At 40.0% G+C, this 18,087-nt stretch overlaps 2 protein-coding genes across 5 annotated transcripts in view; both read right to left on the reverse strand.

Annotated features, from left to right (window-relative positions):
* Positions 1-9,594, reverse strand: LOC116388393 (uncharacterized). Its single transcript, XM_031856189.1, has 15 exons — positions 7,318-9,594; positions 5,606-7,152; positions 5,075-5,237; positions 4,722-4,870; positions 4,324-4,358; positions 4,015-4,162; positions 3,500-3,660; positions 2,954-3,108; positions 2,247-2,330; positions 1,949-2,015; positions 1,297-1,419; positions 1,064-1,191; positions 712-828; positions 434-541; positions 1-161 (listed from the first exon to the last, which is right to left on the reverse strand). Exons 2-15 carry the CDS (start codon positions 7,020-7,022, stop codon positions 65-67), a joined length of 2,952 nt encoding a protein of 983 aa, XP_031712049.1. The 5' UTR covers positions 7,023-7,152; positions 7,318-9,594; the 3' UTR covers positions 1-64.
* A 28-nt stretch (positions 9,595-9,622) lies between these two features.
* Positions 9,623-18,087, reverse strand: part of frmd3 (FERM domain containing 3) — a 53,446-nt gene continuing 44,981 nt past the window's right edge. For all 4 annotated transcript variants that reach the window (XM_031856193.1, XM_031856191.1, XM_031856192.1 and 1 more), the window contains 2 exons: positions 13,771-14,005; positions 9,623-13,072 (listed from right to left, as the gene is read on the reverse strand). In XM_031856193.1, the coding sequence (XP_031712053.1) occupies positions 12,592-13,072; positions 13,771-14,005 (716 nt within the window). In that variant the 3' untranslated portion in view covers positions 9,623-12,591. The remainder of the gene's footprint in view (positions 13,073-13,770; positions 14,006-18,087) is intronic.

Genomic DNA, 18,087 nt, shown 5'->3' on the forward strand with positions numbered 1-18,087 from the left:
CACATTTTGCCCTTCGATATGTTGGGTCTATCTGTGCAGTTGCGCACTGATGTTTGCGCGTGAGTCACGGCAAGGGGTCAACTTTAACAGTGGGGTTAACTTCCCTGATCTCTCTCTCAGCGGGGAGACGTGCACAGCCGTAGAGATGCAGCGCCTTCAACCTAAAGAGAGAGAAACGTGGAGACAGCAAATGAGCATCATTTTGTGCTAATATGTCGCAGTGCTTTACAGATAAAAGTTATTCTGGCTTATCACTCTCATAATTACTCCACTAGCGGCTGATCTATTTTCCGAGTAATCACAACACTTAATTTTGATTATCACTGACATATATCTTACACGGTGCTCATTATATAAAAGAGGAAGGGCCTGCTTGCTGCATGTTTGGTAATTATTATATCTTATGAAAAGTCCCAAAGAGATATGTGTTTACCTTTTGCAGCGTCTGCAGAGCTTCAGTATAGTCTCTAAGGTGATGTGGCAGAAATTGAGTTTGACTGTTTGGAGTTGTCTGCTGCAGTAATTTGCCAGCAGAGTAACCCTGTGTCACACACATCATTTCTGCAAGTTACTTTAACATTTTCCTCATCAGTTTTATAGCTGATATCTGAGGATGTGGCGACAAGGTTATTCACAGCTTAAGTGCTCACAAAAAAACACAAACACAGATACAAATATGCAGCTCAGTTTGTTGTGTGATGTGTGTTGTACCCTCTGTTTCCTGTGCCAGTGGAACTGAGATTCAGCTGCTGAAGTCTTCTACATCCCAGAGCCAGAGACTGAACTCCTGCGTCTGTTACTGCCTTGCAGCCACTCACATCCAGAGATCTAACACACAAACACACGGACAAACACACACTGTAGCTGCTAACATCCAGCACCAAACTGGGCACACATGAGTCTCTAACCTAAAAGAAAACCTGCAGTACACATTACTTCTGTTGGTACAGATCCTTCTGACAATTCTGTTTCTGTAGGGATAAGGTTAGATGATTAGTTAGGATACATATTAATGTAAATCAATACCTCACATGTATGTTACCTCAGGTTTGTGTGCGTGTACCTGATACAAGGTGTGTATTTACTGATGCTGTACATTGTCAGGTCAGTGACTCCAGGACAGGAGCTGAAGGTCAAACTCTGAAGTTCGACACAGTTCTGAAGCAAAGTCTCCACTGTGCCATCAGTGACCTGGTAACAGTAAAGACAAATGCAGAGAGTACATCACAACATTCAGAGATATCATTTAATAATCAAACAAAGCTGGGATTTTGAGTCACAGACTTTCGAACTCACCACCTGTAGTCCAGTGAGATTTATTGAAATGAGACATTTGAGCAGTGATGTCATCACTGTGAGACAGTGTGCCGTTACTTTTGGCACCTGTCCGATGTTAAGATGCTGGAGGCCAGGACACATCTGAGACACAGAAAGTGGAAAACTGTACATACGTACGTGTAGTGGAAAACATGTTGTGTTGTGTGTTACATCCATATCACATCCAATCTACATTTCCTACGGAGGATTATAAAGACAAGGAGTATTTTTCACTTTCTAAACGAGGCTGGTTCCAGGCATGGGCGCGGGACTCATCGATGCATCTTTTCCAACTTTATTTTTAGCAAAAGTAGCGTGTCATGCTTTAGCCTTAAAACACATTGCAGTGCAAACGCTGTCGCGTACCATTAATCACTAAACTATGTGACCATGTATGGGGTGAGCTATGTTGGATTTATTGCTCATATAAACGGTTTCACCAAATCAATGTCTTTATTTTTCTATTGGTAACTGCCTGATGGAAAATAATACTCCATCTGGCTTACTCCAAACAACGTCCTGTGAACGTTCTATGAACATTAGGAAAACAACGGGCCTGATTCTAAAGCATGTTTTTTTTTTTTTTGCAGTTTACAACAAGATAAATTGTTAACTTTTCAAAATAAAGTACCTCATATACTGCCTGTAGACAGGATGGAGTGAGGAACTGACAGCCAAACACCTCCAATCTGCACAGACTAATAAGAAAACACACAATTGGAAACAAACAGCCGTGTGTGCACATCCTCTTTATATCTGGATGGATTATCCACTAATAAGGCAGGTAAGAATGTAAATGATTGTCAACTCCACTTCAGGAGGTGAACCAAGACATGTTCTAGCTAGATGACAAATACAGCCACTCAACCAAAACCATCTCCTGCTGAACGTTGACAGCAATTAATAAATATGGACATTCTTGTACTGACCTTTCTTTGTGCCTCATGACTAGCTTCATCAGCGGGTCATCAGTGACATGACAGCCGTTCAGGACAATAGATTTTAGTTGCAACCTACAGGGAAGACAAATAAAGGGTTAACACTGTCCTTACACTTGAGTTGTCTGCCCATCCTTCCATTGATTTTATTACTCTACATTCGTGTGATAGGGCGTGTTGTACTGTACTACTGTTCACTCAAGTTTACCAGGGAAATGGTGGATTTAAGAGGCTGTAACATTAGAAGTATGTGCCTCAGTAAAACTTTTTAACGAATGCAGCATGAGGGAACATCCTGCCATCCAGGGAAGCTTTTTAATGCAAGGTGGATTTTACTGTAGCTTGTGAGTTTTTGAAGACACTGATTTATAAAATGAGAAAACATATCCAATGTATGGCTGATGATTGAAAACAGTGCATGTTTTAAATAATTGGGTGACTTTTTAGAGGGTTTGTTTAGACTAAGAGAATATAGAATCATCTGACCCACAAAAGAGCGTTGATAACCTAAAACCCTACAAATATGGAGATGCATGGTTTTCCCTGGACAACAACAACATGACCTCACCATATCAACCAGCATGTCACCTCAGGATGCATGTTGTATGACAATTGAACAATTTGTAATTTGTTCCATAACACGGCATGGGGTCAGTTGCACACTTTCAATGAGTGTGTGTGTGTTTATAAAAACTGACCCTGGGCAGCAGTCACTCAGGGCTTTCACTCCTGTGTCTGTGGCTCCACTCCAGCCCACATCCACACTGGTCACATGGCGACACAGCTGACCAATCAGACGCAGCATCTGGTCACCATGGAGACCAGGACCAGTACAACTTGTGACCTTGACTTCCTGTAATTAACAAATTACAGGATAGATAAGGTTAGACATTGGACCGTTTGATGACATTGACAGCAGGCAGATGGATTCAGGATGTTGAGTCAATAAATTCACAGTGTCAATAGAAAAAGAAAATGCATCTCATTGGCAAATTAAACTGTTGTAATTTTGTGGAAGATATTGTACATAGACACAGACGGTGTGGTGGCTTATTGATGAGGAGGATCTAATCCTACAATATGAGCGACACACTGTAAAGTCATGTGATGGAAAACATCCAAAAGCTTTCACCACACATCCATCCATTACAGTGTTTCTTTAGCTCTGAGCGATCAATAAAGTACCCCAGAATAAAGAAATCTCTTGACCTGATTCATTGAGCTCTGATTTTGACAGTTTTTACCTTTAGAAAGTTTCCACACAGAGTGAAAAACATCTGCAGCCCACAGGAGGTGAGAGACAGGCCACTGCAGCTGTACAGACACAGACTGTGAGGACGACGTCTGCCCACACAAAGTAAGCACCGCTCCGTCAGGTCGGAGTTTGCAATCCTCAGATTTCTCCCTTCAGAAAGAGAAAGATTTAATGTTCGCCCTATGTACCTGTTTTGGTGATTCAAAACTTTGGCTCTGAACTACATTGTGTGTACAGGTCTGAGCGCATGTGATGGTGCAGGTCTGGGTTATCTTACTGTATGTTTGTACAGGGAGTGGTACAGTACGCCACTTTACTGGAAGTACTTACATCCTGAGAACACACCATGTGCCGTGACACACGTGGAAATACTGCAGGACATTCCACAGATGTCATTAACTACTGTGTTTAAATTGAACCTCAAGAAGTAAAACAGCAATGGGTCACTTACTTAACACCACTGAATAGCCAAATAAGCGTTAACAGTGCAGCTGGCTGACTCACAGAGGGTGTGATCGGTGGCAAGTGTGTGCAGGCGACTGCAGACCCTCGTCACTCTGCACAGATCACTGTGAGGCAGCAGAGACAGGATGGACAGCCACACCTCATCCGGAAGACACAACCAGCAGTCACACACAGGGACACCTGCTGGCTGAACACATCATTTGATCGAAAGTCAAAGCATTCTATTCATTAAAAATTCTTCTAAAATACTGTAGAGCCATGGACTTTTTAAGCATTTGACAAATGTGATCATATTGTAGAATAGAATCACAATATCATAAACAAAGTACAGGAATTAAGATTTCTTACGTTGTAATTGTCAGTTTGTTTACATCGACATGCACCTGTAAAGGCAAACAAAAAGTTATTGGCTATACAAGTTACAATTTTTAGGACTTCAGTTTAAAAGGAAAGAAATCAAACATCATTGGATGTTATTTAAGAAAGATATAATCACATAATGAGTTAAGTTTGAAGCCCCTTCTCCTTGCTGCTATTGCATAAAGCGTGAAATTAATTTAAAACAGAAATTCCTCAAAACGAACAAAAGTAAATCTGTGGTATGCGGCACCACAAGTATAAAACCTTTGAAATTTCAAATTCATATGACTTGTTGGTCATTTTGTTTTTTTTAAATCTTTTTTTTGTAGCATCTCATAATGTGTTTAAGTGATATTCTGAGTGTGTCATTTTAGTGTTGAACTCACCCGAAGCTGATGATGTTGGTCCGGGGTCACCATGAAGAGGCTGTGTGTGTGTTTCTGTAGGTGACAGACATTTGTGTGTACTTCTATAGGCTGACGTAGGTTTCACTTTGTCTTCTGGTGTGTGCTTGTTTACTCCTGATGACTGAGGTCTGCAGGACACACAGGGGAGGTTCAGCTTGACCCAATAGCAAAGTACAACACACATTGAAAACATTTCATCGGGCTCTAATTGTAGAGCTAATGTGAAAGAGCATAAATGTTGATATTTTGAGTTCATAATAATTTTGTCTCCATATTTGTGGTATCTTTGCTTATGAATGAATGAATGCACATATTTGGCATTATTCTGTTACCTTTGGAATATTTCTTTATTGGTTGGAGAAGACAGGGAGACACTTGGCTTTTCACAGAGTCTCGATGAGGCTGCTTGACCCCCAACTTTTGTCTTTTGCCCTTTGACACCACTCTGATAACCCTCTACTCCTGGACTACAGCCGATTCTCTCTGGAGACAAACCTGAATAGAGACAAAGACAAATCACACAAGGACACGCAGAGAGACAAACACATACAGTACATGCATGAACACCCAGCCACACTCACACACATAAACAAATCATCATCATCATCCTTAAAATGAAGACATGTCTCTCATCATAGACTGTACAATTAAATGATTTTCGAATTGTTCAACCAAAAAACAACAACAATACCAAATGTGTCTTGAAAAAGCATGTTTTGTTTTCTTTCCTGTCCTGTAATTCAAGTTTGTTTTGTGAGGGGACCTGACCCCCAGACTGGGAATCATAACTCTAGACAGTAATAAGTGGTAAGTACAACATCTAACTTTAATGAATGTCTGCCTTCATATATGATATTTAATACCTGGGATAGTAGTGAGTGCAGCACTCTCCTCCACAGCAGCAACATTATCAACAGGCCCCAGATGTTCAACAGTTGTGTTAATGACACAAACAGATCTTCTCTCAGCACACGTGGCTGCATGTCTTTCCTCCATTGTCAAATTGTCACGATGTTTGGTTTGTCCATGTTCAGTAAGTGTTGCCCTATTTCTATTGTATTGAGATCTGTCCTGTTTCTTATTAATGACATCTGAACTCCTCTTTTTTGTGATTTCTGTAGCTGTAACCCCTTTACTTCCTGCTTTATTTAGATGTTCTTTAATCTCAGGATTCTGTGGTGCCGTTTCTACAGATGTCTTCCTTTCTTTTGCAGGTGACTCTATGGAGCATCCCGGTACGCTGTGTTGGCTTTGTCTTTCTCTGAGTTGATGCAGTTGATCCACACAAAGCTGGTACCGCTCATATACAGTCAAAGTTGTTGGTATTTTCAAATGACAGCCCAAACCGAGGTGTGAAGTCTTTTCCATCGGTTTCTGTGTCTTCTCAGGCTCAATACTGTTCATGTTATCCTTTGCATGTATTGCAAAAGCTGAGCTAGATTCTTGTTCTTCATTTATCTTGCACCTCCTTTTCCCTATCCTAGCATCCTCTGTTTCCTCCATCCCCTCAATGTTTACGTCGCTCAGCTCCATCTTCTGTCCTGATATGTCTCTTTCTGACAGAGCTGCAGGAGTTTTATAACTCAGTTTCAAGTTTCTTGCGGTGCCAAACACCTTCTTATCCACAATGCTCCAAGGTGATGTGGATTTTTTGATTGAGCATGCTGCACCATCTGATGCAAGCGTTTGATTTGTGTTTCTGTCTGATAAGTCAGTGTGCTGTCCTTGATTAGATATAAACAGACTGCTTGTTCTGTTGTCTCGGCTAGAAGTTTGTTTATTAGCGGCCTCCTGTAGCTCCATACTTTTTATATTCTCAGGAGTTTCTTTGTACTTCTCTCGCTCTGGGATAAAGGAGAAGGGGATGCAGGGATCATCTGGAAAATGTCCAAATACCTCATTACCACCTGCAGTACAGGAGACGGTATGATGGCATTTAGCTGCAGATGGATGCATGTATGCAGGTCTTTCCCTCTGCTCTTCATCAGCCAATATCAAGCTGTCAGCTCTGCAGGATTGGTGGTTAACCTCTGACCCACTACTGAGGAAACTGTGTGCCCAGTCCAACACATGACTCACCTTCTGCTGCTCACTGGAGAGAGAGTCACCGAGAAGACGAAGGTTCAGCTCTTGGTTTATGATCCGTCGACAATTCCCAGTGTCCTCCAGGAGTTCAGACACAGTGCGTCCTGCTCCTGTGAGAGGACACGTCTCCATAGTTGGATTTGCTGCACGGACAGTCATTTGTGGCTCATGTTTATTAGATTTATCCATTGTCATACACTCATTTTGTGGTGCAGCATTACTTTCTTTCTTCTTACGATGTCACATAGTGTTCATGCATTCTCTTTCCTTCCAGGAAATTGATGATCAGACTGCACACACTAATGTTTTACACCGAGGCACTGTCCTGTTAAAACAGACAAACAACCATATTTGATGCAACATACAAAAAGAATCATCATGCAATAGACCTATTATTGTCTCTATGATTGAGAGACGATTTTTGTAGACCAAAGCCATAAAGCAACAGCTACACAACAGCATAGTGCAGCTTATCAAAAGTCTCTCTTACCAAAAACGTTTTCCGCAGTAGAGGTATAGTAGAGCGTACTTGAGATTATTGGATAAAAAAGTTTTAAACAGACCATGGCATTTTCTCATCCAAAGAGACTCTAATGTACTAGAGTTTAGTCTTAATGGCAAAGGTTTGAACACTCCCAGAAATAACAAAAACATCACCATAGAGACGCCAACACAACATGCAATCTCAATTTCGCACCACATGAGGGAGACATAGCTTTGAGAAAGTCTTCAGAAAAATTGTCTTGGATCTCAGCTTTAATACTTCAATGTGTCCCGACAGGATTATTATGGAAAAGTACAATAATTGTACATGTTAATAGATTGAGATGTTTTTGGATGCCTCAGAGATTAAACCCATCTTGATCTTGTTGACCACAATAAACAAACATGTAAAATAATCCACACCTTAGGCGCCTTATTTCAATATATATTCAATAGGGAGCTTTATTGTGGCAGTATTAACATATAAAACAATCCATTTTTTTCTTTTATAACATACAAACATTCAAAAAATTTTACTTCACAAAGTTCATAAGGCTTGGTTGTCCCAGAAGAGAGGAGAGTCATTATTTAGGATATTTTTTCTTCTTTTTTCTGATTCTTCTTAAATTATATCTCCCAGTGTTTATTATTAAAAAGAGACTGAATGAAAAATAACCAACAAAGTGACCGTGCAAGAGAATCTGCTACTGTACATGCCCACACAACACTGAAATAATATGATAAACAACAGCTTATTTTTCTCTTTTACCATGTGATGTCCAATAGTTTTGCATAATAGTAGACCTGAGTTCAAATATTTAAAATCTTAAATAAATCATGCAAAAGCAAAATTTGTGTATTAGATTTAAACAGCTTTGAATTCCAGGTGTTTTAGTTTTATCTTTACTGATAATTAAAGGCAGGTAATTAAATTTAAGGTTTGTAAATACTTGACTCATGTCAGGACCTTAGTAATACAGTAAAACCTCAGTTGTGACATCAACTTGTGAATGATCTTGATAATATTTTTAAATCACAGTTTTATGTAAAGTACAGGCATCAAAAGTTGTACTCTCGGTCGATATATATGCTGTAAAACACAAGAGCTCACGTTCAGTAGCTCAAAACAAGAGCTACTGTAAATCTCAAAGGGGTGAAATTCCCTCTTAAACTCATGAAGGCTAAACTGATAAATGAGCGACAAACTAATAAAATGCTACAGTGTCATATGGGGCCAAAGATCTGTTTGAGCACAGAACTGAAAGGCTTTTTGTTGTTTGCAACGAGTTGAGGTGTAGTTTTACTTTCTATTCTCTCTCTTCTGTGTTTTTTTAAACATCTTAAAAACTGAACACCTAAACAAATAATGTTTCTGAATTCAATCAGTCAATAGCATGCTCCGTTAGCAATGAGGTTAGAGTGTTAGCATTTAGAGATTGGCTTTAATGATGTACACACACACACACACACACACAGCAAAAGCGCAATGAAGCTATCAAGCTTTAGAACTGCTCTTTAACAGATTGTAAAATTATCTTTTCCAAGCAGACATCAAGAAGTTTTTCTTTTTGTTCAGAGACATTATTTTCTTTTTTAGATCAGCTCAAAGGAAGCTAACAGAATTAGCAACCACATGTATTCAGTCTTGTCAAGCCAATGGTTAAAATGGAGCCCAAAGCACACTGCATGACATATTTGGGGTTTTTAAATGTGGTCACAAAACTGCTTCAATGACCAACGCTTATTTTTTATTGAGAGAAAAATACTTAAATGTCTCAATCTGTTGCCTCTTCCTCATCTTGGAAAAAACACAGAAAACATGCATTCATCTAAGATGATCAAGACAGCCAAGCCTACATCTAGAACGCTTAATAGGGACAAGACACACAGAGGGAGGGAAGGATGGAAATCTTCAATTTTTTTTGCCACAACTATAAACACAGTATTTACAGATGAGGGCATGCGATTTGCATTGAGAGGTCAGAGTAAGAGATACCCTGGGTCAGTTAGAGGAGGATGAAGCACAGAAATAAAGGATCAAAGCCGGGGACGAACTATGTCTGTACAGCTGCGTACATGACACCTTTACAGAGAAAAACTCGGATTTTCAATCTACAGTGAATCACTCGAGCATTTTGGTGCATGTGCTGGAGGAGCAACAGTTAAATAAGATATTCATGATGATATCCCCCTCTGTTAGTTATCATGGGTGATCATATAGCAGTGCAAATAGATCAGCTTCATCCTCTACAGTGAAGCCCAGAGTCTGTGATGTTAAATGCACACATTGTCATCATAGTGGTTTGGCCCTTCGCTTGGTTTCAGCGTTGACACTCATGCTGTAGTAGGAAAATAAATGCTTTGTCCCAAACAAGCGTGATTCTTTTGTTACTGCATATTTGCTGTATGCATAAAGCTCGTCATTGCATAACAGAGTTCCCCGACAAAGCAGCTGATATCATGAGGCAGCAACATTTGATGGATTATAATAAGAGGGCTTTGATGGTGATGTGCCCTGCAAAGGCCTCTGTAGTAGCCAAAGAGTATGGAGAGAGATTTCTTAAATAAGAGCCTAAATACTGTGTGAGAGCTTTGATAGAAAGATTGGCCGATCTAGACTCCATGTTGCTACTCCTTCTTTGATAGTAGCACACCAACCGACAGTCCGCTCTGCAGTAAAGCAATATGGAGGCTCAGCTATGATGGCCAAACTGCAGTTACTCTCAACAGTAAAATTGTTTTGGGTAATATGTTTGGATGCATATGTAGCTGAGTGAAATGAGGCTACAACAACACAGCCATATTTATATCCAGCTACAGACTTGGTATAAATATATAAAGTGTTTGGATATTCATAACAGCATAATAGCAAGACATGTACAGTATGAAGGTTATGGATACATGTTATGGCGTATGTTGTGATTAGATGCATTTTTCTTTCCTTTTTTATTTTTTAAACATATATTTGTTATTTGAACATAAACCGCTAATGCCCGTTCCTGAGAAGTTGATCCAAATTGAACTACATTTTGAGCAAAAAAACCATCTGTTTTCATTTGATCTGACGTAATTTCTCATCTCTGTAGCTCTCGGTTCTCTTCTCCATGCTGCGCCACTGTAACAGGCAGGCACTGTCTGTATGATGACCAATCACACGGCGACGGCTGTAAGTTTCCAAAAGTGACTGATGCAATTTCTCATCAGAGCTACAGGACTCTGATTTAGTTCTTTAGCCCAATGATGAGCTAAGTCATAAGGTTACATTGTGGAAGTCTCTGTTGCGTTTCATACTGTGACCGCAACTTTGTAAAAGTACACAAAAATAAACTGCATTACAAAGACCAACACATCTACAGTTCATTTCTATCTCTCTGTACCAAATAGAGATTTTTTTAAATAACATAATCTGGGTTTTAACCTTGATTTTTTTTAATCTCTGACAACAGCCCTCCAGACCTTTTGGGAACCCCCAGCCATATCAGCGGTGAATGTCTGTGAACAAACCAGAAGCACATTCCTCCTGATAACTTGTTGGTCACTGTCATGTACTCAGTAAAGTGAATAAACAGTTGCAGTCATCTAAATGATAAACACATCACAGATCTTAATAGAAATGGCTACAAATCATTTCTATTCTTATCTAGCGACTAAAATGCTTAAGTTAAATACCTGCAACTGTACTCCAACTGTGCCACATTCGTTCAGTCAGATCAACATCTTCTTCACCCGAAAATGACCACAGAAAGACCTGTATGAGAGATTTAGACCGTTAAGCATCATTTGTCACCTAGCAGCAGTCAGGTTGGAGTATACACACCTGGTCCTTTGGGCATTTTGAGTGTACCATCCTATCACTTCAAATCCCTCTGAGAATACACACAGCGATCTCCCACAAGTAGCACACCATCGACTAACAAATGACCCAAAATCACGGTTTTATCCACTATTACAACAAAGTAACTTTTCATCATGAGCCTACAAGTAAGCTTTTTGTCCCTTACCGTTTCTTCATACATTTATGTTCAAACTCTCTTAAAACACACTGAAAGATGCACTAGTAGCCTTAATTAATGAGCTAATATTTAGTTCAGAAGACATTTAGAAGTTCAACAAAACACATGTTTTTTCATCACAAACAGACTAAAGTTTCTCTAATCCGCTGCCCTCCTGTTTCCAAAATGACATCACATAATCTGAAACGGTAGTAATCTGTGGTCTGTGTAAAAGATTTGTGCTATCGCCTCTGTAGGAAAAAACCCAGGGTGCTACCGGGTGAACAAATGCTGACGGTAGGCTTAAAAAATATCTTAAATTTCTCAACACCCATCACCCCGATAAACTTCAATAAATTTGCTTTTTTTTGTAATCTTTTGTAAACTCTTAATTTTAAAATAAGCTCAAGGTAGATCCTCTGACTGAAAAATTCCTGAAAGATCTGGATCACATAAAAATGTACAAAACGTTAAAAACAACTTATTTAAGATAGGTATTAGTTACCAATAATTCTCTTTTGTTTTTAAATATATATAATGTACCTTTGAGTGTGGCTATTGTTGCGTCCAGTGACAAATCAATCATTTCTCTCTCTGTCCCCGCCCACTCCGTCATGACTGACAGGTTCTGTGACCAATCAGGTGTTCCAATCTGAAGGCCAGAACCGATCAGAATGGTTCGCGCTATTTACCAAAGAGTCATTGAATCAGCTCGTCAGCATCAGGAGTGAACAGACCTTCAAAAGTTCTATTCAAACGAAACCAACCAGTTCTTTTGTGACTTTCTCTCTATCCACGACTTTCCTTGTTTTTATATTTTCATGAATCTTTCCACTCCACAGGTTTTTCCTCGAACACTCGGTCTTTCTTGTCCTTTCTTTTTAGACAAAAAGACTTTTTAACAAGTGATTGGATCCTATGAGTATAACCGTATTTCTCTTTCATCTCTCTTTTCTACAAGACTCCAATTTATGCTGCCAAAGAGGTGAAACTAATCTACTTGTTCGGGTCTAATTCATTCAAAAATAATGTTGTCCAAAAAGGCCCGACAGTTTATCCATCTCAGGCCTCTTTTTAACAAATTATGCTGTTGCAATTTTGTGAGTGCTCCATTGCACATGCTCTTAAAATAAATTGAATTTGCTCTTAAACAAGTGAAATAACATCATCCCATTGGCAGACTGGTTGTTGTGTCTCACCAGTTGTTGAAACTGAATATAAGATTAAATTACACATTAAGACAGACATTTGGGCGTTCTTGTTTCCTCCTGCAGTGACTCTTCTTTTCCTCAGTCTGACCAGAGGTTCTCCATGGCCATGCTGATCCTACACAGGATCCAGCGGCGGAGCGGGCAGTAATACTCGTAGTGAAACTGCTCAAACTCCGGCGTCTGGCGGATCTCATGGAGGAACGACACGTCAATGTCTGACTCCAGCAGTAGCAGCAGTGTGGGCACAGTGACGAGCAGGATACCCATTACCACAGCAACAAAGCGGGCCACACTCAGCACACACGCATTGACGCTTTCATTGGACGATAGCAGGCGCAGGCTGCTGGACAGGACGCCACCCATTCCACCGCTGGCAGCCATTCGGGTGCGTTCGTAGGCCCGGTCTCGCTCCCTCTCAGTCTCCAGCCTGGCCTGGATGTCAGGGTCGGCATGGAGCTCCCTCAGCATCCTGGCGGGGCTCTGGACCGGAGAGGAGATGAGCATGTCGACGCCTCCCTGACTGTCGTCCACTGGGGTGGGTAGCATGCTGGCGCAAGGACTGGAGAAGGACAGGAAGATATTTAAAGTAAACACATAAGTAGAAAATAACCAGCGCCCAAAAGAAGAAGAAGGCACATTTCTCAAAGGCTGATGTCAGAGCTGGTGTTTTCCGTTAGCAATAGCAAAGGCAGGTTTCATAAGAGACATTCACACGGATACGTGTTGCTACAGACACGTACGCCTCAATAATGGGGAGGCAAGAGCCAAGAAAATACAAAGCATGCTGCAAAAGAGCAGTGCATGCCAGGTGCACTGTAGCATTGAAAAAGGATGGATTTGCATGTGTTTTGTTGACATAACAGCACGGCAACAGTGTTCTACACTATTGTAAGTAACTGTTAATTTACATCTTGTGCTGTTATGCCACTGTTAACTATTTACTGGGGATAAATATGAGGAATCGTGAGCCCAATTCTCCTCGTGACTTTCAACCTTTCAACCTGCTTTTAGCTTTGTTTTTGGTCTCCACCAACTCCTTTGGGAAATATCTCTCTCTTATGCTGCTAAATGTTGACCAGCTGGTTGCTGATTTTTGTCTTTGTCTGTCTTCTGTTTGGTGCTAAGCAGGTATAGTGTACAGTGGATTTTCCACTGACAACAGCTGCCTGCTGTGGCAAAATAGTAAAGTTGAGAACCAAAAAATGTAGTTATTATATGAAAACATCGATTAAAGCAGTGTAATAAAACTCCATAGACCTGTAGACGAGCTCAGAAATGGTGAGGGCACCGCTGGCCTCGTCATCTTCCTCCACTTCATCTTCAGCTTTGGGCGTCTGAGGTCGGAGATTTGAGACTTCCGTGGAAACATGGGAAGGATGCAGGTCATTGCCTAAAGCAGAGATTCCTTCATTACTTTGTTGCTCTGTGTTTGCAGGTGCAGCTGAAGGTTTGAGAGGAGACAAGGGGACAGATTCCTTCACAGCAACAACACCTGGTGAGAGAAAAAGACAGAAGAAACATGTTTTACATCTCATCGTATACTAGGTTTAAAGATAACTTAATATAGAGATACAATCAAAAAGATTTTTATGCGGAATGCAGTTAAACAGCATCATCAGAGTGAAGAGCTTTATCCATCACCTGACTTTTTTCAGAGTATGTGTAAGAGCCATTATATATTGTTAAGTTTTTTTGTATTTTATGTTTATTGTGAAAGTAATGTGTGTTATGCCTTTTAAAAATATTTACTATACAATATAGTTAAGATAATTGGTCATGTTGTAAAATGTGCTTTGACGTATGTTTTTTGCCCTATTAAGATAAAGACTCCTCTATTCTGTCCTGATATTGGATCATTTTTGGTTGACTTCTTTAAGTAGGTTTTCAGTGCAAGTTAGGCTTTGATGGAGCAGGATGTGGAGCAACACTTTTTCTGACTGCAGATTATAGACTTTTTAGTTATAGCCAGCAGAAGGTCAGTGTTTTGGTTCTCCATTTATTGCATACAGATTTTGTCTATTTTTTGTTGTTTACATGGAATAAAACTACTTTTAACTACGAGCTACGAGCCTCACCATTGGACAGCTAACAAGAAAAGTTTAGCCTGCAAGAGCACGTAAGTTGGACATGGTAGTATACGCGAGTCAGAACCCTTTACATCCTGCAAGAAGTGGCGAAGAAGGACGGTAAAATAAGCTGCCACTACAGTACGAGTATAGTTTCTGGGTCACGTTCACAGTGTGAATGTGTCACATACACAAAACACAGTCTTATTCTATGTAATTGGGCCAAAGTGCCACTCTCAGCTGTAGATTTGTATGCTGCAGTTTAACACTCGATCCACATGATGGCGTTCCCGTATTTCTTATGGATAGAGTACACACAGATAATACTGACATGTAAAATGAAAAATTCAACCCTGAAAATGTGCGAAGACAATTATACTATAAGTTGACATCAAAATGGTTATTTATATAAGTGTTCTCATCTGGTTGGATTTGGCCTTTAGAGGCTGGCAGGGGGCATTGACTGTGAGTGCGAGTAAGATGGTTCAGGCTGTGATGGACTTCATGATACTGTTTGAACTCTCATTCGTCTTCAGGCTGATTTCAGTTTTTAGCTCTAAGAAGTGACTCTGCAGGGTCATTCCTGATGTGACATAGTGCGAGTGTGTGTGTGTGTGTGTGACTGTGTGTGTGTGTGTGTGTGTGTGTAGATAGCTGAACTTCACTTTTCACTTTGAGGTGATGAGTTTAGACATCACTGATGCGTCAGAGCACACGATGAATCTGAATATGAACATGAACACCTTTTTGTGTGTCAGTGTGTGTGTGTGTGTGTGTGTGTGTGTGTGTGAATGTTAAAAATAAGTCCAGCTGTCTTCCTTCTATGGATTAAGCTGGAGCTTGGGGTAAATGTCCAGTTACATATGGCTCAGTGAACACCTCTGTAATCCAGACTCTATCTCATGATCACACACACACACACACACACACACACACACACACACACACACACACACACACACACAAACAGAGCTAAGAATTGCCAAAAGAGAAAGGTTGAAATATCGATGAAATCACAGAAAGACAGGTGTTTGTTTGAACTCAGGGACAAACTAACTAATCAGTTACCATGTCAACTGATTCAACTATGAGTTGAGAGAAATTAAAGACGAACATCGGGGGAGGGGGTGGAAAACCTGAGGAGCGAGTGGTGACAGCTACCATGGAAACAGAGTCGACAAAAAGGCAACGAGTGAATGAAGTCGGAGAGGGAGAGAGAGGGAGAATACACCTGGAAACAGGGAAGCTAGACCAGAAGCTAGAATTAGTTGTTCAACATCTGAACATCACTGGTTGCTGCTTTTGTAAAATATTCCATCAAACTTGGCCAGTGAGGAATTTGTCATAATTCATCTTCTCACAGTGCACAGTTGCATACAGGGCAAGACAGACTTATTGAATACAGATTTATTATACGGAAAAAAATAAGAAACAAAGGATGATTTTGGATGTGTTCAAGTAAAGTAAAGCTGTATTTTCGTGCAGAAAAAGAGGAGATGATTGTACGACAAAAATGGCACATACGATGCATGACGATGATGACAAAACTCCTTAACAATGATTATCTTGACAAAAGAGTCCACAGGCTGAATGTGGTGTGAAAATAATCATGGCATTAGCTATGCCCACTTATCCATGAAGGTTGGGAGGATATATGCACTCAATGATTTTCTCACACCTCATTTACTGTATTACTTCACGGTCAAGGCAAGTTCATCAGTAACTGAACCCCTGAAGAGGTTATACTATACAATAGTGCAATAAAAATATTATATATGATTATTTCGGCAAGTTCCTAATAGGACAACAAAATGTAGCACATTTAGTTTAACTCTGCAGTCCGTGAACATGTTTTATATTTGTTATTTGAAGGCACTTCTATTCTAAGGATATGCATTGGAAAATAGCAGTAGCTATAAATGCTGTGATACATTGCATTGGAAAATTGTTGTATATTTATGTTGTTAGTGGCCTTCAACAAACACCACACTAGTCATGAGCAGGCTAAACATCGAAGGGTTTCTACTTGATCAGAGATGCTCATAATAACAGGACGGAGAGAGTCCTGTAGACTGCAGACACTTTCAGACAGCAAAAACGACATGATATTAAATACATAACATTACATTTCATGGATATGCATGACACCAGGTTACGATGACTAAGAACTGTTACGCTTGTAGTTTTTTTTTCTGTGCTCACAGTAAATGTAATTTAATTTTCTTGAAATCGCAAAAGGTTTCAATTTCTTATACCAAGTTCGGTGTGTGGATGGAGATTCGACTTAGAATATGATAAGTGAACCCCAGAAACACGGAGGCTAGTCCACACGTGACGTCACGACTCCCTTCCCACATTCATCTCATCAGACACTCTTTTTAGAGGACAGGTGAGATGATTATTCAGAAATATCACTCTTATTTAACTATATACTGTATTCCTTTAAAGAAAACATAACATTCCCAACCTTGGTGCAGTCCAGCTACCACAACAAAAGAACAAAAGTGTCTTAACTACAGTAAATCATTGTTTTTTTATGGCTCCTCAAACGTGACTTAAATGTTTAATTGCATAGCTTCAGCTGACTAAAATGACATTGTATCAGTAAATGAAAATAGCAACATTATTATTTACTGACTATGAGGGCAGCAATGGTCATTTCACATCACGACTAAATAAACCTGACCAAGTAGAAACTGTTTTATTTTTCCAGGTCCGAAGTAAGAAATCCACTCAACACATACAACACAGTTTCTGCTGTTTTCCCATGTTTTATATACCGTCTGCTTTCTGTCTGTTAGCCCTGATGCAAGCCTCTCCTTAGAAGAGGTCATTCACACCACGAGGCGCTGCATTCCTGTGTGGCCACCGTAAACACTGCAAACACACACTCGTGCCAACACAGAGCAGGGTTTTCCCCTGTTTTGCAAGTGTTGACATAGCTATTCATCTTTGTCATGCAACCTCATCATTGACACCCAAACACCTCCAAAGTAAATGTATCTGTGCGACTGTGCATGTGTGCAAGAATAAAGCTGTCACTGTACTGTATGTTTACTCAGCTCTTCTCTTTATCAATTCCTCAACTCAGGCTACTGGAGCAACACACAAGACCCCTGATACTCAAGAAAAGTTTTAGCAATTAATCTCTATGTATGTTAGGGATTACTACATCGTTAATTAAGCACCTCGAACTATGATGGAATAACCTCCCGCTCTCTGTTTACAGTTTCAAGTGAAACAGGATCAGCTGTAAAGCATCACCGCTAAACCTGATGAAGATGAATTACAAATGATCACTAATATAAAATCAAAAACTACAAGTAGAAATCCTTCCTCAATCCCTGTTGTTTTACAACAAATGTGTGCTGCATCTCTCATACATATTTTACACATCCAGACAGAAACAGCGTGCTAAAGTATTGTCTTATACTGTAGCTATCAATGGTATGTACAGCAGTTACTTCAACACACTATGTTTGTGCATGCTGCATACTACTCGATATCT

The sequence above is a fragment of the Anarrhichthys ocellatus genome, unplaced genomic scaffold (assembly GCF_004355925.1).
Source record: "Anarrhichthys ocellatus isolate YVR2014 unplaced genomic scaffold, GSC_Weel_1.0 scaffold17, whole genome shotgun sequence".
Classification (NCBI taxonomy): Eukaryota; Metazoa; Chordata; class Actinopteri; order Perciformes; family Anarhichadidae; genus Anarrhichthys; species Anarrhichthys ocellatus.